This window comes from Gavialis gangeticus, unplaced genomic scaffold (assembly GCF_001723915.1).
Source record: "Gavialis gangeticus isolate Ggan-Ray unplaced genomic scaffold, GavGan_comp1, whole genome shotgun sequence".
Taxonomy (NCBI): Eukaryota; Metazoa; Chordata; order Crocodylia; family Gavialidae; genus Gavialis; species Gavialis gangeticus.
Window position 1 is genome coordinate 11,096,549 of NW_017729006.1, and position 24,283 is coordinate 11,120,831.

General features: G+C 41.1%; 1 protein-coding gene and 1 long non-coding RNA gene across 2 annotated transcripts in view; one reads left to right on the forward strand and one right to left on the reverse strand.

Moving 5' to 3' along the window:
• CNOT10 (CCR4-NOT transcription complex subunit 10) overlaps positions 1–21,977 on the forward strand; it is a 48,045-nt gene extending 26,068 nt beyond the window's left edge. The window contains exons 11-19 of the mRNA XM_019508804.1: positions 2,090–2,211; positions 3,085–3,261; positions 5,974–6,054; positions 14,537–14,650; positions 17,563–17,693; positions 18,403–18,438; positions 18,542–18,669; positions 20,386–20,461; positions 21,595–21,977. Coding sequence (XP_019364349.1) covers positions 2,090–2,211; positions 3,085–3,261; positions 5,974–6,054; positions 14,537–14,650; positions 17,563–17,693; positions 18,403–18,438; positions 18,542–18,669; positions 20,386–20,461; positions 21,595–21,749 — 1,020 coding nt within the window. The 3' untranslated portion in view covers positions 21,750–21,977. The remainder of the gene's footprint in view (positions 1–2,089; positions 2,212–3,084; positions 3,262–5,973; positions 6,055–14,536; positions 14,651–17,562; positions 17,694–18,402; positions 18,439–18,541; positions 18,670–20,385; positions 20,462–21,594) is intronic.
• Positions 2,872–3,147, reverse strand: LOC109291711. The gene is made up of 2 exons (XR_002095930.1): positions 3,062–3,147; positions 2,872–2,945 (listed from the first exon to the last, which is right to left on the reverse strand). It is a non-coding gene; the product is annotated as an uncharacterized LOC109291711 (long non-coding RNA).
• Positions 21,978–24,283: the final 2,306 nt, after the last annotated feature.

A 24,283-nucleotide genomic window follows, 5' to 3' on the forward strand; every position in this document is an offset into this window, starting at 1 on the left:
TGATTTTGGATGGAATCCTGGCTTACGGCTTTTTCTTTTCCACTTAGCCAGAACTGATGCAGGCTTTCTTCCTTCCCCATTTTGATTGCTGTGACCTTTTCCTCCCTGATTTCTGTGGAATCAAGGCCATCTGTTTGAGTTCTGCATCTTCCCTCCTCATTGGCACCGTTCCACACAACACTTTTTGAAGCCTTTCATTAGCTCCTCCTCTTTCAAAGTGTCAGTTCAAAGCATCATGCCAAGGGTAATGATGCCCCCCCACTCTACCAGGCAGATGGTACCATGTTGAAACACACTGCCACCCTCCAAATCGTGAAGCTAGTTATCTTGGATATATTACATGTGAGTGTGACTTGCACAGGTGGGAGAATTGTGCCACACACACACACAGCAGTATAGTGTGTTTCAGCACAGGACTGCGTGGTGCAGGAAATTGGCAGCATATAGACATGCCTAACATGCCCTCTGACCCCAGCACTCTTTCCTGCCTAGGCAGGGGACTGGACTCGATGACCTGTTGAGTTCCCTTCCAACCCTAGCATCTATGAATCTATGCTAAGGTCAAAGTGTTTGCTGCTTAATGTCCAATTTTACTGGCTTAAGACCTGATTATCCAGAGTCCTTAATAGTATTTTGCACTTTATATGGTTGCAATTTCCTGAACCAGCCTCCTAGTAAGAAAGTTTTTCCTAATGTTCAACCTAAACTTCCCTTGCTGCATCTTGAGACGTTTGCTCCTTGTTCTGTTGTCTGCCACCACTGAGAACAGTCTAGCTCCATCTTCTTTGGAATCCTGCTTCACATAGTTAAAAGCTGCTATCAAAATCCCCTCCTCAGTCTTCTCTTCTCTAGACTAAATAAGCTCAGTTCCCCCAGCCCCTCCTCAGAAGACATGTGCCCTAGCCCCCTAATCCTTTTTCGTCACCCTCCGCTGGACTCCCTCCAACTTGTCCACATCCTTTCTGTAGTGAGGGACCAAAAACTGGACACTACTCCAGATGTGGAGTCACCAGCGAACCATAGAGGGGAATAATTACTTCCGTCTTATCTGCTGGCCATGCTCCTTTTAATGCAGACCAGCATGCTGTCGGCCTTCTTGGTGGCAAGCACACACTGTTGACTCGTATCCAGCTTGTTGTCCACTGTAACCCCCATGTCCTTTTCTACAGAGCTGCTGCTTAGCCAGTTGGTCCCAAGCCTATAGTGGTGCTTGGGATTCTTCTGTTGTAAGTGCAGGACTTTGCACTTGTCCTTGTTGAACCTCATGAGATTTCTTTTGGCCTAATCCTCCAATTTATTTAGGGTTGCTCTGAAATGACTTTGCTAAATGCTGTTTTGTACACCTGTGTGATCTTATTGCTAACAGATTGATCTTTTGCCATGAATTGCCTACTAAGAGATTTAATGCTGTATTCATTCTTTTGAGATAATGGTCAATATTTCTGACACCTTTCCAGATTATTATGTCTTTATGAAGTCAAAGTGTGGACTCAAATGTGTGTTTCTTTCTCCTTCCTTCTCTTTCCATCCTAGGAGTTTTTAATATTGGTTTTCAGTAGCAGTATTAACACGTTTAGTGTAACTTTGGATATTGCTACAGTTAGGACTTAAGCTTCCTATGAAATGGTTCGAGACCAGTGAGCAGCATTTTCAGGTGCTCATTTTAAAACTGTGTAATGTGATTGGTGTCATTGGTTAACAGTAGTTATTGCTAGGTTGCAGTATTATTCAGTTGCATTTTATGTGGGTTTTTTCTTTGTCCTAGTATTTCAAAGCTGTGTTGTAGTTGTTTTAAAAATGATTTCTTGTTTTACTGTCACTTTTCTTTCACAGCAAAAGGAAAACTAGATAATTGGCCATTATACAAAGTGTCAGAATTATCAGAGTTAGGGTATGTACAGTAAACCTCTCTGCCTTATAAGGGAAAAAAACATTGTAGAGTTCCTTATTCTTCATATTTGGTCCTCTGCCTTTCCCAGACAAGTTAGGTAGACTCAAAATGTATGTAATTTGCTCTCCCAGCCTTTAAAGCTGTTTGTTCAACCTTTTTGATTTAATCAGCTTCTTTTGTATTTTCTTCTTTCTTTAGACATCAGAGCAAGAAACAAAGGGTCTTCCAAGCAAAAAGGGAATTGTGCAATCCATAGTAGGTCAGGGCTATCACCGTAAAATAGTCCTAGCATCCCAGTCCATACAGAATGTTGTTTATAAGTAAGTATATTTTCTGTACCCTTTCTTCCATTCTGCAACTCAATTATACGTGTAGGGCTGTTCACCAGGAAGCTTTTTAAATGAATGCATGCTCAAGCATGAGTAACCTTACTTAAATGTGTTCCTGTTGATTGATACAAGATTATGTAGGTGGTTAAAGTTACTTTGTGTTGAAATGTTTTTAGAAGCCTGGGGTCCCAGTCTCTTTTGTTAGTGTAATGGCCAGCAGAGGGCCTGCTTGTATGTTTAATGAAGCTGAAGTTTTAACTGGCTGTAACTCCATCTCTACAATTCATGTTTTCCAGTTAGTTGTATCCATTAATTTGTTTTACAAGAAGGGAAATGCTTGCCAATAAACTGTTCTAGAAAGTAGTCTGGAAGAAGGAGCAAACCAGTAAGTTTTCTCTAAAGCTTTAGGACTTGTTAGTTATATTGTCTTCTCTTGTAAGAGCCATAATATTTCATGAAGTGATATGATAAATAAATTGTTTGTATTTCTCAAGTGCTGGAATTTATTGGCCACAGTATCATGTATACATGGTCTTATTCTTGCATGTCTTGCCTTTCTGTACAAGCAGCAATGCTTGAATCCAGCTCTGTATGAAGAAGTGCTACAAGTATTCTGTTAGAGGAAAACAATTTGTTCACATTTTGTTTTTTAAACGAGTAGGACTCTTATGCCTGAAGTGCTCCCAGGATCAAGCTCTGAAGTAGAATGTGAAGGATTTTGTTGTCTGCAAAAAAGGAAGGTTTATGCTTAAGCTTAATTCTGCACTGGTTTCATAGGATAAAGTTCTTGTGTGGTTTTTCTGAATGTGCTTTTTAGAGCTCTTTGTGTCTTAATATTTACCTGTTAATTTCCATCCTTTTAAGTGATGGCCAGTCCTCAGCTATCCCCGTAGCCAGCATGGAGTTTGCAGCCATTTGTCTAAGAAATGCCTTGCTGTTGCTGCCCGAAGATCAGCAGGAGTCAAAGCAGGAAAATGGATCTAAAACTAGTAACCAGTTGGGGGGGAATGCAGAGAACAGTGAAAGCAGTGAAGCATGCAGGTAAACAATAGATGTTTTAGTTGCATCTCAAACTCTTCTGTCCGCCACACGTGTAATTGACATTCTGTGCCTGCTGGCTAGCCTGTATGATGTGCTGAAAAATGGGAGTGCAAAATTTGAATCTCAAAAGTGCACTGAGGTCTCCATGAAATATATATACAGTTAGAGCAGTAGTAGTTTTTAGTATTTGTAAGCAAACTTGAGGAGAAAAAATTGATGACTGGAATTTCACCAGTATATGGAAGGGAATAAAACCTAAACAATGAAATCATCCATTTTACAGTTGTTTTCACTGTACACTCTTTATTTGCCTTCTGTGAATACTAAATACATGTTTTGTTTTCCCACACACCCTTGCAGTGCACAGTATATTGTATTTTTCTAATTCTAAGTGAACTCTCAATTGTTACAGTGACATAAGGTTTTTCCTCTCTAGTTGTGCTTTTTAGTTGATTCAGTGTGTATTTGTGTCTAACGAGTTATCTGTATTTGCTCAAATTGGTCATGTGTACAGCCCAAGAGTCTTCTTTAATGCTTTGCTTGTTTCCGAATTGGATAGAGATTACGTTAGTAGGTGTGAGAGAGAGAAACAGAGTTGCCATTTGCAAAAATAACATAAAATGACATATTTACAAAAAGAATTTTAGAACAAGCTCCATTGGCTTACCAAGTTTGTAATAACTTATAAAGCTGACTTTCTAGAACCAAAGTCAAGAGGACTTTGGTTCTCCCTCCCTCTCCCTCTTCCTACACACACTTTTTTGAACTTCCATAAAACATCTGGGATGTTACAGAAGTGTACTGACAACTGTGCAGCAAAACTTTCTTGGTTTCTGTGTGTACTGTCCTTACGCCATGAACCCCCTCCCTTTTCTGTAGCATAGTGAGGAGAAAAAAACTGTAAATCTAGCTCTCAAAGAAGGGCAGGTAGTTTTGGAATTTACAGTCCTTTTAACAAAATGTTAATAAAGTTGCATCTCTTAAATTCTATCCTACTTCAAATATATATTCTAAAAGTGTGGTAGACTTGTGTAGTAATTTAACTCTTAAGCTGTTTGCTTAAATGAAAGGTAGGGTGTTTAAATGAAACCTCCCACCTGTAGGGTTTTTTTTGCTTGCATTTAGGGAAGATGATAAAAAGAAATTACCCCCCTTGGTAATCCTCGATGATGACAATCCAACCATTATCATTTCGTTTATCAGGGTTTTTTTTCCCAGTATGGCCTTTTACCTTAATCGGAGTGAGGAAGAAAAAGTATGCACTGTACAAGAGGATTTCTTACTGTCTCAAGATCACAGGCTGTTACAGTTAATGTAATCACTGCCTTCCCTCCCAAGGGTCGCAGTTGACCACAGGATCCAATAACTAAAGCTGTTCCTGAACTTACGTTACTAAGTTTTCAAATGCTTCCTTTCTGTTCCTCCCAGCTGGGAACCTTCCTTGTTTGGAGGAGAAGGGACAAACAAAGAACTAAAAGTACAATTCACGTGGACTATGTATAACACAAAACTTATGCACAGCGAACTGTGGCATAGATTCCCTTTAGTGAAAAGTATGTGCGTTTGAATGTAGTGACACAGATTTTTGTTCTAGATTTTTTCATCAAGAAATCAGGCTAATAAGTTTCAACAGTAATAGGTACAGGTTTTCTCCTATTCTGTACTTGCTGGTTTTCATGTTTGCTTTCAGTGACCATGCCTCTAAGTATATTTATTACGTGGTGCTTGTGTTGAGTCAGGGGTGGGCAATTATTTTGGGCGGAGGCCTGCTTACTGAGTTTTGGCAAGCCATCGAGGGCCACATGACAGGCAGCCGGGGGCAGATAAATATTAATTTTCTTAATTTTTTTAGGGGCCCCATGGGCCAGATAGAATGGCCTGGCGGGCCACACTTTGCCCACTGCTGTGCTAAGTGGAGGTGAGGCAAAGCTCAGCTTGGGTGAAAAAATGCTTGGTGCTTGCTTTCAATTGAAAGATTTGGGCCTTTTCAAATGTTTTGCTTTTTGTGCAAAAATGCAATTGTAGACCTTCACCAGTTCAGAAAGAAACTGTTTTTTCCAACTTATAGTTGAATGCAGTTGTGTATTTGTCCATATGGAAAACGGTGCTTACTGCCAAAAATGGATGGGGGGAATGCAAGTTTTGAGACAGAAATCACTCTCATTGTCAAGTATCGATGCATATTTAAATCTTGTATTAGCACTTTACCAAAGGGAAAATGAATCTAAGCAAAACTGGACATTAGACTTTTGCAGTAGAGGTTTGTATGAAGAAATTAATGTTGTAGCGCTTCCTAGATGGGCCTTTTTACCAATTGGTAAAAAAGAATATGGCTTTGCCTTTTAGATTCATACCCCACTTGCACTACTGCTACCAATTTTAGTACTTCCATAAGTGAATTTAAAAAAACCCTTAAAGCTGTTGTAAGGTGTCACTGATGGGGATTTTCTTTCTTTGTGGATTGATGACAAGTTGTTACCTTTCCCCACCTCCGCTCTTCCCAAACAGTAGTGATAGAAGTTTTTGAAATATTGCCAGTCCTCCATTTTTTTTTTGCCCAAGCCTCAATTTCAACATACTGAATCCTTTTTCTTAACAAACTGGATTAGTGTCGATGTTAGTTTCAGTTAGTTTTATTTCTTTCTTGCTTGCTTTTTGTTCAAGTCTTGAAGATCACTGTTCATAATTAACAACTTGCTGTCTTCCTTTTAGCACTAAAAGTCATGAAGGAGATAAATTCATTCCAGCTCCACCTTCTTCACCTCTGAGGAAACAGGAGTTAGAAAATTTGAGGTAAGTTCTAACATTTTTAATAAAAGGAGCAACACTAAATAAAGACCTGACAGTAACTCCAGAATGTCAGACTATGCTTTTAAAGTTTTTTTTAAAAAAGATTATATGCTGCACCTGAAAGTGGCATCAAAGCTAGTACGCTTGGATTGAATAATCAGCAAATTACAAGGAGGTTACATAATATTAATCTAAGGAAGCTTTTGCTTTGCCTTCTTGTGTCTGTGTCTGTGCCATGGAACAGACACTGTCTATAAGCTAAGCGTAGAGCAAGGGTTGGCAGCATTTCAAAGGGCAGGCTGGCACTTGCAACCCAGCTGCCATCATAGGCCACCTAACCCCTTTGCAGCGCCCCAGCCTTCCCTGCTCTGTGCTGAGTGCTGGTTTTGTGGACTCTCCCAATGAAGCCTCTACTTACAGAGCACTGTTGAAAAGCATGGCCACTAGGGGTATGCAAAGTGGGCCCTATTCATTTCGGATTTGGACGGAATCAAGGACAGTGATTCGATTCATTGATTCGGATTGCCGTCCCCGATTCAATTTGGCTGAATCCAAATCTGAAGATTTGATGCTGCCTCAGAGAATTGCCGATTTGGACATAAACACAGCTTTAAAAAAATTTTCTACATACCTCTGGGTACCAGTGTGGTTTGTGAATCCTGCAGTTTTGGGGCACATGGAGCATGCCACAGGGGGGTGTGGGGGGAGTCTGCCGGGGAGCACATGGGGGTTCCCTCCAGCTCGGTGATCAGCTGCAGAGGGACCCCGGATGCCCCCCACCCCAGACCGAGGAGGTGCCAGTCACTGAGCCGGTAGGGTGCAGAGGGGGCAGTCTGTATGTTCCGCAGTGGACCAGAAGGGTTTCTGGTCCACTTCCAGGTCTGCTGTCAAGCCCACTGGGGAGCCCCCCGCGCTCCTGCAGGAAGCTCCATGTGCCCCAGCATCGCAGCTCTCATGAGCCTATTGCTACCTAGAAGTATGTAGAAAAAACATTTAAAGCTGCGTCTGGGTCCAAATCTTTCTGAATCGATTTGGAGGGTTTCGGTTCAATTTGGGGAGATTAAAGGGTCCTCTGATTTAAATTTGGATTTGGAAATTCGATCGCCAAATCTCTACCAAATCGAATTGGGGACCAAAGCTTCACACAACCCTAATGGCGACTACCAGTGGGGAGCAACTTATTTGGTAGTGAGAGTGAGAGGAGTTCTGCGTGGGCACAGAAACCAGTCCTCAGCAGCAGGCATCTTGAGAACAAGACTCCTTCAAGGGAGTGGTGCTGCTGAATTTCACTAGTTTCCCTGGCCTGCGCACATGGACTGGATAAGAAGTTTGCAAGATGTATGTTGCCAACTTCTGATGGTGGGTATAGGGAAGAAGACAGAATGAGTCTGCTTTCTCTTTACTATACCTTGGTTATCTTGGTTATCTTTACCTTACGAAGTCAAAATCAAGAACCTGCTTCCTGCTGTCATTACTGAAAAAGATTGAAACTTTAGTACGTGACCTTTTCCTTCTGGGGCTCGTGAAAGGCTTGTTTGGATGCCAGCCTATAATGGAGATTGCTTGGATAATGCTAAATGCAAAGTAGCTTAAACCCTGGTTTTGTGCTGGGTCTTGTAACGCAGATGGTAATATAATGGACTAACTTTTTGCCACTCTTCTTCGCAACCTTTGTTTAGTTGCTGAGGACAAAATCACCTGTTATCTTCAACTTGGAGCTGTCTCTCGGTCCTAACATCCAGTCTATATTTGTCTTCTTTATTGTTTCTATATAATCTCTCTAAGGCTTAGTCTTTTAGGCCTGTACATCCAAACAGTTAAAACCCCTGTTTAGATTTTCGTAGTCTCTCTTTCCATTTGCTGCAACATCGTTTTCTCTAGCTTTCACAAGTGTCATTTTGGCCTGCTCGTGCTTATCCCAGGAATTACTTCAGAGGTCACCTGCATAGCCTATTGCTTGAACCATTTGTGTCTTTCCTTCCCTCCTGTCTTTTTTTTTTAAATCTCATGTAATGAAAGCTTTTCACTTCATTACATAGCCTATTCTCTCCCCATCCATCATCTTTCTGTTTGCTATCAAAAAGTTAACTCCTGCCTATGATCAGACCATGGGGCCAGCCTCCAGTGCCCATTTACATTTTCATATAGGTACTTTTGTGTCTTCCCCAAACTGTCCAGAAACATTTGCAAAGCTACTTTGTTGTTTGCCTTCAAATCCTATCTTAAAAATGCTTGGTCGTGGTGCCTACAAAAATTGGCAATAGTTAGGATGCTGCTTTGCTGAGATTACTGCCTGTTTTGTAGATTACGCTGTTTGATTTTTTTTTTTTTCCCCCTTTGTTTCTCTTCCCATCTCCTCCTTTCACTGCTTTCTAGTTTCTTGTAAGTTCTTCAGGACATAGACTCACTTTTTTTGTGTTTTGTTTGAAAAGTAGCTAAACCAGTGGGGTCCTGGTTCATGACCTAGAGCTCTGAAGCACTGCAACAGAAACAGACAACTCTAATCCCATAGCTGTTTCCTCTTGTGTAAAGTGTGAACCTTTGAAATGAGTAAAAATTTTAAATGCCATTTCTTCGAAAACTTGTCTCTGACGACAGTGATAAGGAACAAGGAAAACACTTGTGTGAGCAGGTGCCTCTTGTTCTGAACCAAAGCCCAACTGTTGTGTGGAATCAGATTCAACCTCTTCCTAGAGTTTGACTTCCTTAGTGAGACATGTAATGATATTTCATTTTCAGAAGTTTAAGACTGCTTGGTCCATGGTTTAATGCTCTCTTTACAGAGCTATTCTACTTTGATACCAGTTGAGGAAAGAGGTCCCTTGGAACCCACTTAAGGTTTTTCCAGCAGGTTCAACACTTGCTAATATTGCAGAGAGGTTTGGCCAACCTGTTTAAAAACTTCCTTATGATTACAAAGCTTGATGCATTGTCAAATTTCAGGAAATGTCATTAAGAATGGGCTAATGAGTATGGTGCTTATCCTTCTTACTGCTTATAATCAGAAATTTGGTATAAAAAACCAAAATGTATCTTGCTTCAGCTGTCTTTTCTTTATTTCCTATCAAAGCATGCTATAATCTCTTACTTTGAACTCTTTGGCATACATTCTGTATTCTGGCCTAACCCTCAGGTAATCTGTTGTGATAATGGCAAGCTTAACTTTTGCTTTCATTCAGCTGTGTGCAGGAAATTTAGTTTTATTCATTTAAAGGAAGGAAGTGTGGACGTGTGAGAAGTCATTACTGACTACTTGATTATTTATTCTCAAGCCGTAAATAGTGTAATAGTTGAGATGAGCGGTATTGGGCTAAAAACAAACAGTGTGGCTCTGATCAAGTAAACTGTAGCTTCTGTATGTCAGAATTACATGGTATCATGTTGTAAGAAAATGAACACGTAAACTTTTCTTTTCCAATCAACCATTGTTACCTACTGATGAAACTTGACAACATGTCAGGAAAAACCTGTCAGTACAAGAATTATGCCGTGTCTGGTAAAGAACATCATACTAAAAAAGAAAGAAAGAAAAACATTGACTTAATTGCTGCAATATTTGTTTTGACTGATGGCTAAAACTGCAGTACGTGCTTTCCCTAGGGTCCGACTCAACAAAACTGTTTCTAAGCTTCTGCACATGGTTGTAGAATATCTAATTCTTTACAGAATCAAGTGATAGTTCTTCTTCAAGTGAAGCTGAAGTAAGTTAATTGAACAAATTAAAACTCTTATCTGATTGGTCAGTTAAAAGTAATAAAGAATCTGAAACCAGGAAGAAATCTCTGGTAGGGAACTCACACTCGCACTGTCTCTCTGTCTCTTAGATTTATCTTGGTGATAGTAAGTTGAAAACAGTAGAAAGCTCCATTCATCCCAGTACTCAGATGTGCTTATACTAGCTTTTGAATTGTTTATACAGAACTGCATATATTCATAGATTTTAAAATACAATCTTACTATAATTTAGTGGGGGAGGGAGGGGAGATTTTGGGGACAAAGTTAGGAGTCCCATCTAGATAAAATTCTCATGTCTCCTGTTTCGTGCATATACTATTTGGCAGTTGTCTTAAATTTCTTCCACACATTCCAACTTTTTGACCATTGCAGGCAATCTCTGCAACGCACGTTCTGACCTATCGCATGAAACATTTTCATAGGGAACAAGTGTGTGCAGCAAATGTACAAACAGATCAAATGCTGCTGGCATTAAAAATGTAAGGAAACAAGACATGTAGGGACACAGAAACTCTGAAGTTTGTTCTAGTGGAGTTTCCTCTAAATTCTTCTCTGGCAATTTTCTTCAGCTGCATAGGCTCTGCATAGTCTTCATGCTTTGAATAAGGAGTCAACTTTTCTGCTGCTGCCCAGAGCAGTTCCATACAGTATATTTAATCTGCTGGAACAACCCAACTCTGTTGAAATGCAGTCAGGACTGGGAGCCATCTCTGGGCCATAACACTAAATGTGAAACTTCTTGAAATTCTTCTCCCTTAGAAGAGAATTGTTCATGTTTGACCATTTTAAAAAAAGGACACTTTTTATGGTTTTTGTTCTTGGACACAGTTACACCTGAAAGTCTCTTTTACTTAAGCTTCTTCCAATATAAAGATTACTAGTATCAACTCATGGTCTTAAATACTGATGAATTTCCAGTTTTAGAAATCCCGTCAGAGTGTTTGTTACTCTGCCGATTGTCCATGGATGAGTGTTCTGCTAACTGCTGACGATTAGGAGGGGAAACAAAAACCATTATAGAAGGATGAAAAAGGAGAAGCTACTAAATTGGAGAGAAGACGAGGAAAGAATGTGAGGAACAAAGCAGTTGTGTATCGTTTCTGTCTCAACTTCCAATTTGTAATGTTACTCTTTCTCCTATTCATTTTCTGTGGATTCTGTGGGAAGTTTCCAGTCTTGCTTTAAAGAATTTTTTTGTGTGGATTTTTAGGGCAGAAGAGACCACTATCAGCTGCCCACATGTATTGTATAGGCTCTAGGACTTCCTTGAACTAATGCTGTGAATCTAATCAGTGTGCTCGAATAGAGTATCTTTCTTACAAAAAGCATCTAGTCTCAAATTAAAAATACCTAGTGCTAGAGAATCTACCAACCCTGGGTAACTGAGTCCAGCGGTTTCACAATGTAAAAACTTGGGACAGATTTCTAGTCTGTTTGACTACTTTCTGCTTCTGACCATTGGCTCTCATGCCATTACGTGCTGGATTGAAGGATCTTCTTTCATATTTTTCTTTCCCATTTAGGTACTTGGACTGATCCCAGAGCCCCAAGTTTTGTTGTTTTTTTGGGGGGGTTTTTTGTTTTTGTTTTTTTTTTCCATGAAAGCATGCTTTCCAGCACCTTCATCCCTCCTTCTTTCCACCCCCTTGCAGTTTTCTGAGCCCATTCCAGTCTATTTACATTATCTGTGGCGTGTGGACACCAAAACTGGACATGCTATTCCAGAAGTGATTACACTAGTGCCAAAAACAGAGGTATAAAATGACCTCCCTCTCTCTCCCATACCTGATATTCCAGTACGTGCAAGGATTGCATTAGCTTTTTTGGCTACAGTGTTGTATGAGGAGCTCATGTTCATGACCCTGAAGACTTTCAGAATTGTTGCCTTTAGAGTAGAATCTACCCTCTGATAAGTGTGACCTACAGTCGTTGTTCCCAGATGTACGTCCTTGCATTTGGCTGTACTGATACGTAAAAAAACAAAACATGGTCTGCATTATGTGTTTTATGTGGTAGGTTAAATTTTATTTCAGCTTGCTGGTTGGGGAAAAAGCCATTGCTGGCTGTCTGATTTGGACAGCAGTTTGCATTTCAGTGGTAGTGTGCTTCGTTACAGTAAATACATGTAAATGTCTGGTTTAGAGTCTATAAACTCTGCCTATGGAGGCTGACATCTTACTACTGTGTCTCATGCAATAGGTTGTATGTCATGATTTGGGAATTAAAAAGTTCTCTTTTTCTATCTGAAAGGCAACTGCAGGTAGCTCCGAAGTGCAATAATACTGGAACTCCCCACTTCTCAGAAGCAGCCTGTTGAGTTTTGTCAGAGTCCTCATCCGGGGTGGGGGGGAAACTAGATTGTCTGCTCTCTTGCGATTTACAATTCTTCTGCTCCGATTAACTGTCAGATCTCTTGAGTGTTTGGTTTAGTGAGTTCGACATCGATTCAAAGTGTGAGAGGAACAATATGGCAAGCAAAAAAATGTGATGTGAGCTTCTTCTCCCCCAACCTTCCCTCTCCCTGCCCTCCCCAGGTGCTTGTTGCTATACATCCTTCTTGTGTTCCTGCAAATACAGATGAGAGAGGGGCTCTCCCCCTTACACCAGGAATTCCACTGAACACTTGCTCGTCTCTCAGTTTGAATTTCTTCTCCTTTCTACGCTTTTCTTAAGATTTGGAAATGTACAATTTTGGTTTGAAACAAGTGTAGCATTGACTGTGTGTCAGTACAGATCCAGTATATGCAGCTATAGCATCTCCCTTTGTTTAAAAGTAGCTATTCCTTGAGGCAGAGAAGAAAACAGTCCATTTAACAATTCAGTCTGAGATAATGGTCTCTTTTTTTTTTTTTTTTTTCTCCCAGTGGCAACCTTTCAAAAATATTTTTGGTTTGGGACTTGAGTGGGGGAAGCCTTCCTCCCTTTCTTGAAAGCTTTTGTATGTGTTCAGATTTGATGTGACATCTGGGCATGGTAAAGAGGAAGTGGGGGGTGGGGGGAAACAGTGGTGAAGTTTCTTATCCTGCTTGTGCATAATTAAAGTGCATGCCTCCTGGGAAACGGGAATAAAGGAACCCCAGGTCCTGCCATGAATTACATGACTTACTGCTGGACCCAAAGTGGGCTTGACAGTTGCCAGAGGGTTGGAGCTGTAATAGCCCACCTACTGGCAAGAGAGCTGAATATGCGCTTCTCACAGTTATCCCAACATGGGAGGATTCACTCTTCCTCCCTGCAGAAGAACAGAAGCTATTCTCACAGCTAGGAGTCCCAAGGTGAGGAAGGTGATGGCACCTTCCCTGAGACAAGGCAGCCTGCATTAAGCTATGTCTTATGAAGTGGAAAATATCCCAAAGTGTGTTGCTGGGGACAGGGGGAGGGGAAGGGGAAAAATTACAAGCTGTAAATGCTTGACCTAATGCTGACATCCTGATTTGGGATTATTACTTGAAGATGTGGAATGAGTGGTACATATTTCGTTATAAGACTTTTCGGGCATTTTATGCTAGAAATGCTCAAAACTGTCTAGTAGTAACATCTAAAAGGCTGTATTCATAGTAACAATAAAAAGCCAGATTTTTCTGATGCAAGGCTAAAGTTCAGTTTTAAAATCAATAGTAAAACTAGATTTGCAACTATTACCTTGATGCTTGTAGATTTTTGTTGTCCGTTGTGCTGTGGAATCAGTCTGATAGACTCAGAGTGCCAATTAGATTGTAAATGCGTTTAAAACCTCTTTAATGCAAGGAGTTGACAAAGAGTTACAGAATACAGCAGTCTGCAGACCTGACATACCCTTTGTAGTGCTATAAAAGAGGAGGGAAAACATAACTGAACTTCACTGCTAAAAGAAGCTAGAGCACAAATGAAATCAAAATGAGTGCATTTTCTCCCTGTATGCACATATGTGTGCATGTATTTACAGTATGCTGGGGGTCAGGATTTCAGAATCCTACTGATCAAATCTGTAACAATCCTTGACTTCTGCTTGTAGAACATTTTATAATTAAGCCCAGTAATCTGGAGAATGTGCTTCAGGTTGTATTTTGACAACAGAAATTCTGCCCCTGTTCGTTTCTGATTCCGCGTGGTGACGTTGGTATGAGATTATAATAGCACCCTGCGGTTTGATAAAGGAATGTACAATGAGTGTGATGTGTTTGAACATTTGAAAGTGCTGATTAATTGTGAACTTTAAAGCTTTTATTTTTACTGAATAAATTGTATTCCATCTGCTAGGTAACTGGAATCAAAATGTGTTGAACCAAAATGTACAGAGCTTTTTAATCTCTCTTTTCATTGGTTTCATTGAGTGTAGTAATAGCTGCTTTGGAGAGAAAAGTAGAATTCCACAGATAAAAAACTGCTTTCTCCCCCCCCTTGACAATTTAAAATATGACCTGTAAAGTTGAATGCTTATAATATCGCTAAAGTTCTGAGTTTACATGCTGATATTTTATCCATTTAGCCTCCTTAATCAGACTCAAAGTACAAGACCTAAAGTCACTTTTTGAGGCAGCGGGGCCTTCTATACAAGTCAGGTCTGAGGTGTCTGACGAGAGAGGATTCAGGCCTTATTCATACCAACAGCCTAGTGTAGCTTCTGTCTAGCTTTGTGCCCAAATGCTCATAGCTTAATCCAGAGTCGCCTTGTGCATGTGGTATAGATTGATTTTTAATGTAGGAATTTTATAAGGATTTGTGCCCACAGAATTCTTGGCCAATAATTTTTTTTCTTTTTCCCCTCCAGGTGCTCAATACTTGCCTGCAGTGCTTATGTTGCTCTTGCTTTGGGTGATAACCTTATGGCTTTGAATCATGCAGATAAGCTTCTTCAACAGCCAAAGCTGTCAGGATCTCTCAAGTAAGTCTGACTGGACTATTCCTGTACTTCTCCTGCATCATACTCTGAATTGAAGCTCCAACACTTTTAGCTCCTTTCCAGTTCTGCCTCTACTGTAGTGGTTCTCAATATTTTCAGACTTGAGGCACCCCTCAGCTAATGCCAGCTCTTAGTTCTCACTTGTTTTTTGACTACAGATAAGGAATAAAGCAATTCTATTGCAAAGAGCTCCAAGACCACAACAGGTCAGAATGTTTTTGGCACTGTGGATTCCTATTTGAAATCTCTGGGGCTATCTTGTGAATCATGTTGCAGTCAGCACTGCATGACATCCAGCAGCACCCATGAAAAGGATCTCAGGGCACTGCAATGTGCTGTAGCACCGTCACTGAGAATCACCATGTTAGTGTAAAGAATTGAATATCAGGCCTGATCCTATTCCCATTGAGGTCTGTGGCAAAACAAGCATTAACAAGGGCTCCTGACACAGGTTCCATTTAAGATGCAATTGACAGGTTAAATAATAACTCAGCCACATGTTCAAGTCAATTTAAGGCATAGTAATATGTAACAACTTTGTGGCTCATTTGTATCATGCCTTAACTTGAATGTGAGGCCAGTTGGGACTGGGTCATGGCAGATTCAAATGCTCAGTTGAGTGTCAAGATCCAGCATGGGGCAGCCCAGGGCTGGGACACGGCTGTCCCCTACCCAGTTGGGCTGGGGGCAGAGCCAGTCCCTGGACTCAGGTCTTGGGGTGAGGTGAACCTGACATTGAAAGCATCTCCTCAGACTCACTGCATGCCAGACCTTTAGTGATGCATTTTTTTCTGATGATCCCCTAGGCTTGAGGATTCCAGGATCAAGGAGCCTCTTTCCTTGATCAGTGATCACAAAGTCCCTGTGTACCAGGGATCTCAGAAGACTGTGTGCAGCTGAGCTGCGCACGTTTTATAAGGATCCCAGCATGACATGACTCCAGGATCAGAGAGACTCTCCATCCCTTGTGCTTCGAGACCTGTTAAAACTGGTTGCCCCTGTGCTTGGGGACCCTGGGATCATGCTGCGGCAGCCCAGTCCCAGGATCCCCATGCACTGGGACCTGTAAAAATCATCTGGTGTTTTGACAATCAAGTGATTGTTGCATGGGGCTGAGGACCAGATGGTCCAGTTCCAGACCCCAGTTTAGTCCCTGGCCCCAGCTGACAGTCAGCTGATTGTGGGCACCCAGCTTTCAACTTGCTAGTGCAGGGGGAGCCTGAGATCTGACTGACAAGTAAGGCGCATTTGGGAACTAATCCTTGATTCCAAAATCGTGCATCCAATCTCGTCATACCTTTATGTGAACATCCATCAGCAGCCAAGGAGTCATGAGCCCACTTATTTACGTATGGATTTCACATATAATATGACCTGAACTACTTGTAGTTTGGTGATTTTTGCAACCTGCTTTTCACAGCAGATTGAAGAATTAAGGATGAGCTGCTCAGCTGTTTGCTGTGGCTCTTATTTCAAAGGATGCCACTTCTCCAATCAAGTGGACCTTATCCGTGGTCCAGCATAGCTGTTTGGAGAAGCAGCACCCTTTGAAATAAAAGCTGTAGCAAACAGCTTCAGTGCCTTTGTGGTCTCGCACAGCCACTTGCTGTGGCTCTGTATATCCCTGCCTGGTTTGCAAGCTGTTGTCTAACCCTTACCCTGCAAAGTACCTGGGCTGTACCCTAATTGGAATCTGTGCAGTTTTTTCATGCACCTTGCAAATCTTTCAGAGGAGGGAGGGTCCAGTGGCAAGGACATAATACTGGGTCTTATCTTAGAAGTTCTAGGATCTCGGTAACCAACTGCTTTTAGATCTGTTACTAGGACCCCAGCTTAAAAAGTGATGTCAGAGTAATGTCTGCAACAACTAGGACAACTATTTAACTTTACCCTGTAAAATTAGCTGCTGTGCAGGTTAATCATTCCTACTCCCTTCAGAGCTTTCAGGGAGTTGGTATTTTGCCTGTTGTCTTTGTTTCCCTGGTCATATTTTTCTGATAATGACCTTTGCATTCTTTTACAAGATTAATGGCTTCTCTGTACTCATCCTCAGTAACACAAAGCTCCTGGATGATAACTTGACATACATTCTAGACTTTTGGACATCTTGGTTGTGCACATGAACATTTTTACTTAACATTTACCTGGTAACTGGGCGTTTACCTTTGGTGATACAACATATGCAAACTTAATCCATATAAAATGTGAATATATTTTCAAGGAAAGTGGCAGATTTTTTGTTGCTAAACTAGAAATGGCAAACACAAAGCTTTTATAACACTAGTTAAGTTGAAGGATAATTTAGTATCCTTACCTGTCTTAAGTGATGTACAAATATTCAGGACAGCACAGAAGAATTTGGTAGTCCTCTTTGGAGGATAGAGTATGTTTTGCAATGTTGTTAATTTTAGGAACACTCCAGAAGCAGTTCAGTGGCTTTTCTTTTGGGTATAAAATTCACTTAAGTTTTTAGTTTTTCTACCTGTAATATGGAGAGACAAAGCCTAGCATCCTTGGGAAGTTGCTATTTATTTAGATAGTGTTCAGGCAGCACCAATGTGCTACTAAAACACTATGTTAAATAAATGGCAACTGGCTACTTTTGAATGTAATCCTGACCCTGCCAACCCTGTGCACAAGGTGACTTTTCAGTGGGACCATTCATGTACACAGATGATTGCAGTCTTGGGGTCCATGATTTGTAAAACATCACCATTATAAGTCTATTATAAAAACATCTCCGTGGTACTCCATTTCAGTGTGAGTGCTTTCAGTGCAGCAAGCCTGTCACTCATGCAAAGACATATGTTCTGCTTCTCTTCTGGAGAGTAATTTAGAGATGAGACTTACTGCCTTGCTACAAAGCTTGTAACCCAGTGTTTTTGCGGTTGTAGGTTTCTTGGCCATTTGTATGCAGCAGAGGCACTCATCTCCCTAGACAGAATCTCTGATGCCATTACTCACTTGAACCCTGAGAACGTCACTGATGTTTCCCTGGGGATCTCTTCAAATGAGCAGGATCAAGGTTAATGAGTTCATACTTGATTAGAACCGGTCGTGCTTTCAGCTGCCTTCCTGCTGCAACTTGCAATATGTATACATTTTCAAGGCAGTCTGGTTTTGAGTCTCTAGTCAGTTTTTGGTTTGCTCTGTGTGTGCTCACTCTGAAGAAGTTAATGCCTCAAATGAGCAGTGCTGCTAATGTATTTCTCATTAGTTTATCTAAACTTCATTTTTGTAAGCTTGTTATTCACCTACAGTTGAGTTTCAGTTTCTTTCCTAACCTTCCCCATCCCTCTGCCCTGCAACCCAACTTTGGGGATTTAAGTGAAATCCTACTTCCTCCAAGCACAGGGAGGGGTGAGAGGGCAGGGAAATTTGAAATCTGTATCTTCTTGCAGCACTTCTAAATTGTGAGCCATGTGTAAACCATAACAAAGTGTTACTGCAGCACCCACATGTGTAATTCAGGCTTCAGTAGCAATTCTGGCGTGAATGATATGTTTCCAGTTTAAACCTCATTGCTTGCTGTCATACTGCAGTTATAAAAGTTCTTTTTAAATAAGCACATCCCTTAAATGAAGATTTAAAGTTGCAAGTGTATTACAACTTCTAACCACGTTGCTTTGTCTTCTGAGTTGTCCACAGTCATTTTGAAGTGAAGATCAAACTTGCTGCAACTATAAGCTTTAAGAAATAAGCTCACAAAACCATAACTTTTGTTTTCTTTACAGGGTCTGACAAAGGAGAAAATGAGGCGATGGAGTCTTGTAAGTAACAGTCCAGAAACAATGCAAGACTTTCACATCACAGTAGGGAATTAAAAAAAAGTGTAAAGTAACTTTGATTTTTTTCTCTTTCTCTCTCTGAAAGCTGGCAAGCAGACACCTCAGTGTTATCCCAGTTCAGTCACTTCTGCACGAACAATGATGTTGTTTAACCTTGGCAGTGCCTATTGCTTGCGAAGTGAATATGACAAAGCTCGCAAGTGCCTCCATCAGGTAACAATAACAAAACTAAACCCAAAGCAAGAGGTCATCGATATGTACGCAGCAGCTTTTCTTCAACCATGTCCTCTATATTTTACCCAAAGAAACAAAGCCAAAATCCTCTTAGAGCATACATAGGTTTATCAGTACAGTTCCCCTGTTGTTTTGCTGGTGGTTCTAGAAAAAAACAAGTCAGTGGATATGGGTGCAATAACATGCTGTTGATAGTACAGATTAAGGGACTCTGACTTTCCACTCTTGTAACAGTTTTTTCAGCTTTTGAGCATGTTTTTATATTTCAGTTTTATTTTTCTGGCTTTTGTTCCTCCTTACTTTTTTTTTTTCTGAAAGCAACAGTAGTGTTCTCTTCTGAAGAACTGAAAGGGATTTTTTGCTGAGTAACTAGTCAGCAAACTTAGCTGCTGTTCGCAGCAGGGCTTCAGTCTACAGTTGAAGCTATACAAAAGCTATTCCCTCATTGTAGAGCAAGTCCATAGAATTAGGTGCTACAACACTGGACTGTATGCAAGAAAATGCATTGAGGAACTGCTATGGACATTATCTGCTGTGCTCAATGCCGAGTGAAACCAGCTAGTAAAGCACTGAGCAGCAGCATCATTGGCACACCTAGCAGAGTGAAATAGGACTTTGGGTGCAAAGTTGCATTAACTCTTTAGAGGTCACAGATCAATTCTGTTCTATCCAGATATGGCCCTGCCATCTTTGAGTAATTGGTGTGCTTTTCCAACCTACATACAACTCGTAACATTGAGGCTTGTGCTCCTTGTTGAGAACTGTATTCTCAGCTGAACAAATTCTAGGACCAAAAGATTTGTAGCAAATGGGCTTCCAACCTTGACATTTTAAGTAAGGATTCAGCTATTAGTGGTTGAAGTGTCTCTGATGTTCTGAAAATACCTTGTTCACATGTGCAGTGAAACTGCAAAATAAGCATCCACTGCTAAAAGAGGGTCTTAGTCTTTCCTCCCACCATCTTTTTCTCATCACATTTTCTTTGCTCCTAGCCTATAGGGTGTCTTTATTGCAGAGTAGCTGTAATATATGTATTAACCTGTTCCATTTTGAAACGAGTTAAAAGCTTCAAGAAAATTACTTCAAACCAAGAAATGGGCAAATTGGCTCTTTAATGCCTGTCGGTATTGGGGCACAATGTTATATGGTTATTGAGCTGTATAAGAGATCATAATGGTAGTCACTCATAGCATGTAGAACTAAACTACCATAATTCCATTATAGCCAATGACATATTAACATAATTGTTCCCAATCTGCAGGAAGCTGGGAATATAGCGTCAGATCTTCAGCTGGTGCTCATCTGTCTCTTTGTTGACTTCATTATTGATAAAGCTCTATTAACTTCATAATATAAACTGCTCACCCACACAAATTTATTTTCCTCCTGTTCTCTTACCCTTCCACCAAAAGTTCTCTAGACTGGCCCAAAAATAACACACACACAAACAAATATGAAGAGCAGATGGTGTTTCTACTGAATGTGAAAGTCTTTTAAAGGCAGGTAATCTGTTAGCACTCTTCTGCATATAAGAGCCTAATGGAAGATCTTTAATCTTGCCTTCTTTAGCAACTATCCTGTGTAGTGGTGAGGAGGGCATGTTTAGTCTCCCTAGCCCAAGATTATAACTATCTTGTTACCTGGCGTTTCTTTACTGTTGAATTGCATTAACTTTTTTTTCCTTTTGGGGGTTAGGCTGCTTCACTAATTCATCCTAAAGAGATCCCTCCTGAGGCTATTTTGCTGGCTGTGTATCTTGAATTACAAAATGGTAAGAATTTTGCCCTATCTGAAATATTTGGTTTCAATTTTGAATTCCCAGTTATGGGGCACACCAGGGCAGGTTGTCCAGCTGTTGCCCAGAATTTCAAACTAGTGTTTTGACTTTGTATTACTCTTTAAGTAAGGGTGGGTGGATGCGTGCGTGTTACTCATATTCATATTGGATCCTTGGGGCTCAGTCTGTATACACGGCTTTTTAAATTGTTTATTCTGCAACTTGTTGAATATCTTTGGGCACAGACTCTTGGCTGACAACACCAACTACAGTTAAGACTGCAAAACTACATCTAGTGTCATTCTGTTATAACAACACACTTACCTTTCAAAACTACTAATCTTTTGGAAAGATTGTCCATACTTTCCCTTGTGTCCAAGTGAAACTTCTTAGAAAGTTTGAACAAAATCCTATTTTTGAATGAGGTGCAATGTGGGAGACTGAAGATTGACTGGTGGGGGGAAAAAATCATATATCACAGTGGCTCCCCTTGTGATTTTATTAAGTGGAGAATGGGGTGGGGAGGGGGGTGTCTAAGGTGATGTCATCCTTCACTCTTTCCAGAAATGAGTAAGTATCTTCAGATATCTTTGAGTCATGCTGCTTATATTGGCAATTCCAAATCTCCCTGCCATTTATTGAAGCACCTGTGTAAATGGGCAGCAAGTCGCTAAGCTTGAGTTGGAGCCATACAGGGCAGAGTTGTGCAGCAGCAGAGAGCCCCAGTGAAGCCATCAGTGCTTTGGGCCCAGAGCTTGCTTAAGCAGAACAACCTGTATACATAGGCTAATAGTGCCTTTGCCATGGTACATATACAGAACCATGTTTGTCTTACACTCACATCTATTGATGTTGTACAGGTTGAATATCTGGTTTGGGAGGATTTTTCAAGTGCTGTAGATCCTATAAAGCTGTGATTTCAGAATCTATCCTGCAGATGTTACAGTGCAACCATTTGGGTTAAGAAGCTAAGCAAGAAATGAGCCGTGCCAGTGCTTCAGTTGTCATGAATTGACATGAGGATAGCCAAAAAAAGTACAACAGATAGACTATAACTTCAAGATTCTGTTCTAATCACCTGCACTTGAGGCTGGCCCACAGATTTCTAATTCAGAACTGTTTTGTAGGTAACACACAGCTGGCATTGCAGATCATCAAAAGAAACCAGCTTCTCCCTTCTGTGAAGACACTCTCTGACATGAGAAAGAAGCCAGTATTCCAGCCAGTTCATCCTATCCAGCCCATTCAGATGCCGGCTTTTACCACTGTTCAGAGGAAGTGAAGTCTTGCTAGCTCATGACTGGCCCAGTGGAGAAGGGCTTGGGATTTTGTATATTTTTTTTTTTTTTTAAACTCAGCCACCTGAATAGCAGGAATATTGGAGTGTGCTGGTTTATGCAAGTTTTTAATAAAACATTTCAAAGTCTTGTTTTGAAGAATTTTGTAAGAGGTCTCAGAAGAGAGAGAGAACTCTGAAATGAGGGGCAGCTTAAATAAATTTTGTAAGATAGTTGTGTTTTTCATGGTCTTCAAGACTGCAGCAAGTTTTTTTTTTTAAATGTGGCTTCTGTAACAGCCAGTCTGTACATCTCACCCAGAGCAAACACTCAGACATTCACTGCCTGTGGTTTGGAGCCCAGTCCCAGGTAGGTGAGGCTTATGTGACACAGTTCCTGTATAAGCTGTTTATCTTCTTTTCATTCTTCACACTTAAGTCTGGGTAAGGAGTTAGAGGTCATCATTCAAACACTTTGGTGACCGGAAGCATCCATTGGGTTGGATGAATGGACTGTAAGGTAGATTGTTGGCTGGCTGGATTGTTGGCCTCTGGGTCAATAGCTTGATGTCTAATTGGCGGGCGGTATCAAGTGGAGTGCAGCATGGGTCAGGGCTAGTTTTGTTCAGTATCATCATTAACAGCCTAGAAGATGAGATGGAGTGACCCTTAGCAAGTTCATCAAAGACCCCAATGGGGGCATGCAGTAGATACGCTGGAGTGTAGGGCTAGAATTAAGAGTGACCAGGACAAATTGGAGAATTGGGCCAAAAGAAGTCTCATGAGGTTCATTCAACAAGGACAAGTGCAAAGTCCTGCACTTAGGGTGGAAGAATCCCATGCACCAGTACAGGTTTAAGACTAATTGACTAAGTAGCAGCTCTGCAGAAAAGTACCTGGGGGTTATAAGATGGATATGAGTCCATTAGTAGGAGTGTTGCCAGCAGATCAAGGGAAGTAATTATTTCCCTCTATTCTGCACTGGTGAGGCCACATCTAGAGTATCCAGTTTTGGGCCCCCCACTATAGAAAGAACATGGACAAATTGGTGCGAGTCCAGCCGAAGGCAGTGCAAATGGTTAGGGAGCTGGGACACATGACTTTTGAGGAGAGGGTGAGGGAACTGGGCTTATTTAATCTAGAGATGAGAAGACTGAGGAGGGATTTAATAGCAGCCTTCAACTACCTGAAGGGTGGTTCCAAAGAGGATGGAGCTGAACTGTTCTCAGTGGTGGCAGATGGCAGAACAAGGAGCAATGGTCTCAGGTTGCAGCAAGGAAGGTTTAGGTTGGATAGTAGGAAAAACTCTCACTGGGAGGGTGGTGAAGCACTGGAACAGGCTACCTAGAGATGTGGTGGAATCTTGGAGGTTTTTAAAGCCCAGCTTGACAAGCACTGGCTGTACTGATCTAGTTGGGGATGGTCCTGTTCTGAGCGAGCACGGGGTTGGACTAGATGACCTCCTGATATTCCTTCCAACCCTAATTTTCTATGATTTTTTGATCCGCTAGTGTAGATAGCACAGATTCTAGGAAATATTGTAATTACTGCTTTTGAGACTTTGTTCTCAGATACTTTCCTGTGCTGTTTAAAAAGGTCTGCATTGGCTTGTGACGTTTGAACACTGGGAGCCTTCAGAGTGTGGCTCTTGGCAGGTAATCTACAGTACGAGCCTTTGACTTCTCTCAAGTGCTTCCAGTTTCAGTGTTGTTACGGTGCTGGGCCTAAAGGTTTCTTCTCCTGATGTTATGCATAGCAGGAACCTTGGTGAACTACAGCCTTGCTTCTTGCACACATAGGGAAAAAACAAAAACCAGTGCTTTACTTTTGCCGAGTGCAGTGCTTGCCCAGAAGTGGCATTGCATTAGTTTGACCTGGCTTGCCCAACGTCTATATAGATTGGGTGCTTCAGCAGGGTATTTTGACTCTATCTAATAGCTGATTGAATCAGCTTTAGGAAAAAGTGCCAAAAAGTCCTGCTGAAGTACCCAGTCTATACAGATGTTGGGGAGCTGGGTCAAACTAACATGCTTCCTCTTCTGATAAAGCAGTGGGGTGGGTTAGTTTGCTTTTTTTTTTTTTCCCCCATGTCTGTCAGCAGCATTTATATAACTAAAGGTGATGGCTAAGTATTGTGGTGCTGTGTCCTAGCCACTGCTGCATCAGCATTTCATACTTTTAAACAGTATATTATTGAAGTCTTCAGCCTTGGATACTGAAGTTTTTTACTCACAAAACCAGAAACTGCAGTCTAGCCATGTTACTGCCCCCTAAGGCAAATGTTAAATATTACTGGAAGGGAAGACTAGATGGGGTACGTGACATATTACTCTGCACTGTCCAGCTTCATGTTAAATATGAATAAACTGAAGGAGGTACTTCACTGTCTTTTTAAGGAGAGGGGCTCCTTCCCTTTCAGTTACAGATTTAAGATAACTTTCAGGCGACGTGGGCAAGACAGACCGGGTTAAAGAGCTTCTGGAGGGGCTGGACATGTTCATATCAGCGGGTCCAGATGCTCTCTACCCCAGGGTGTTGAG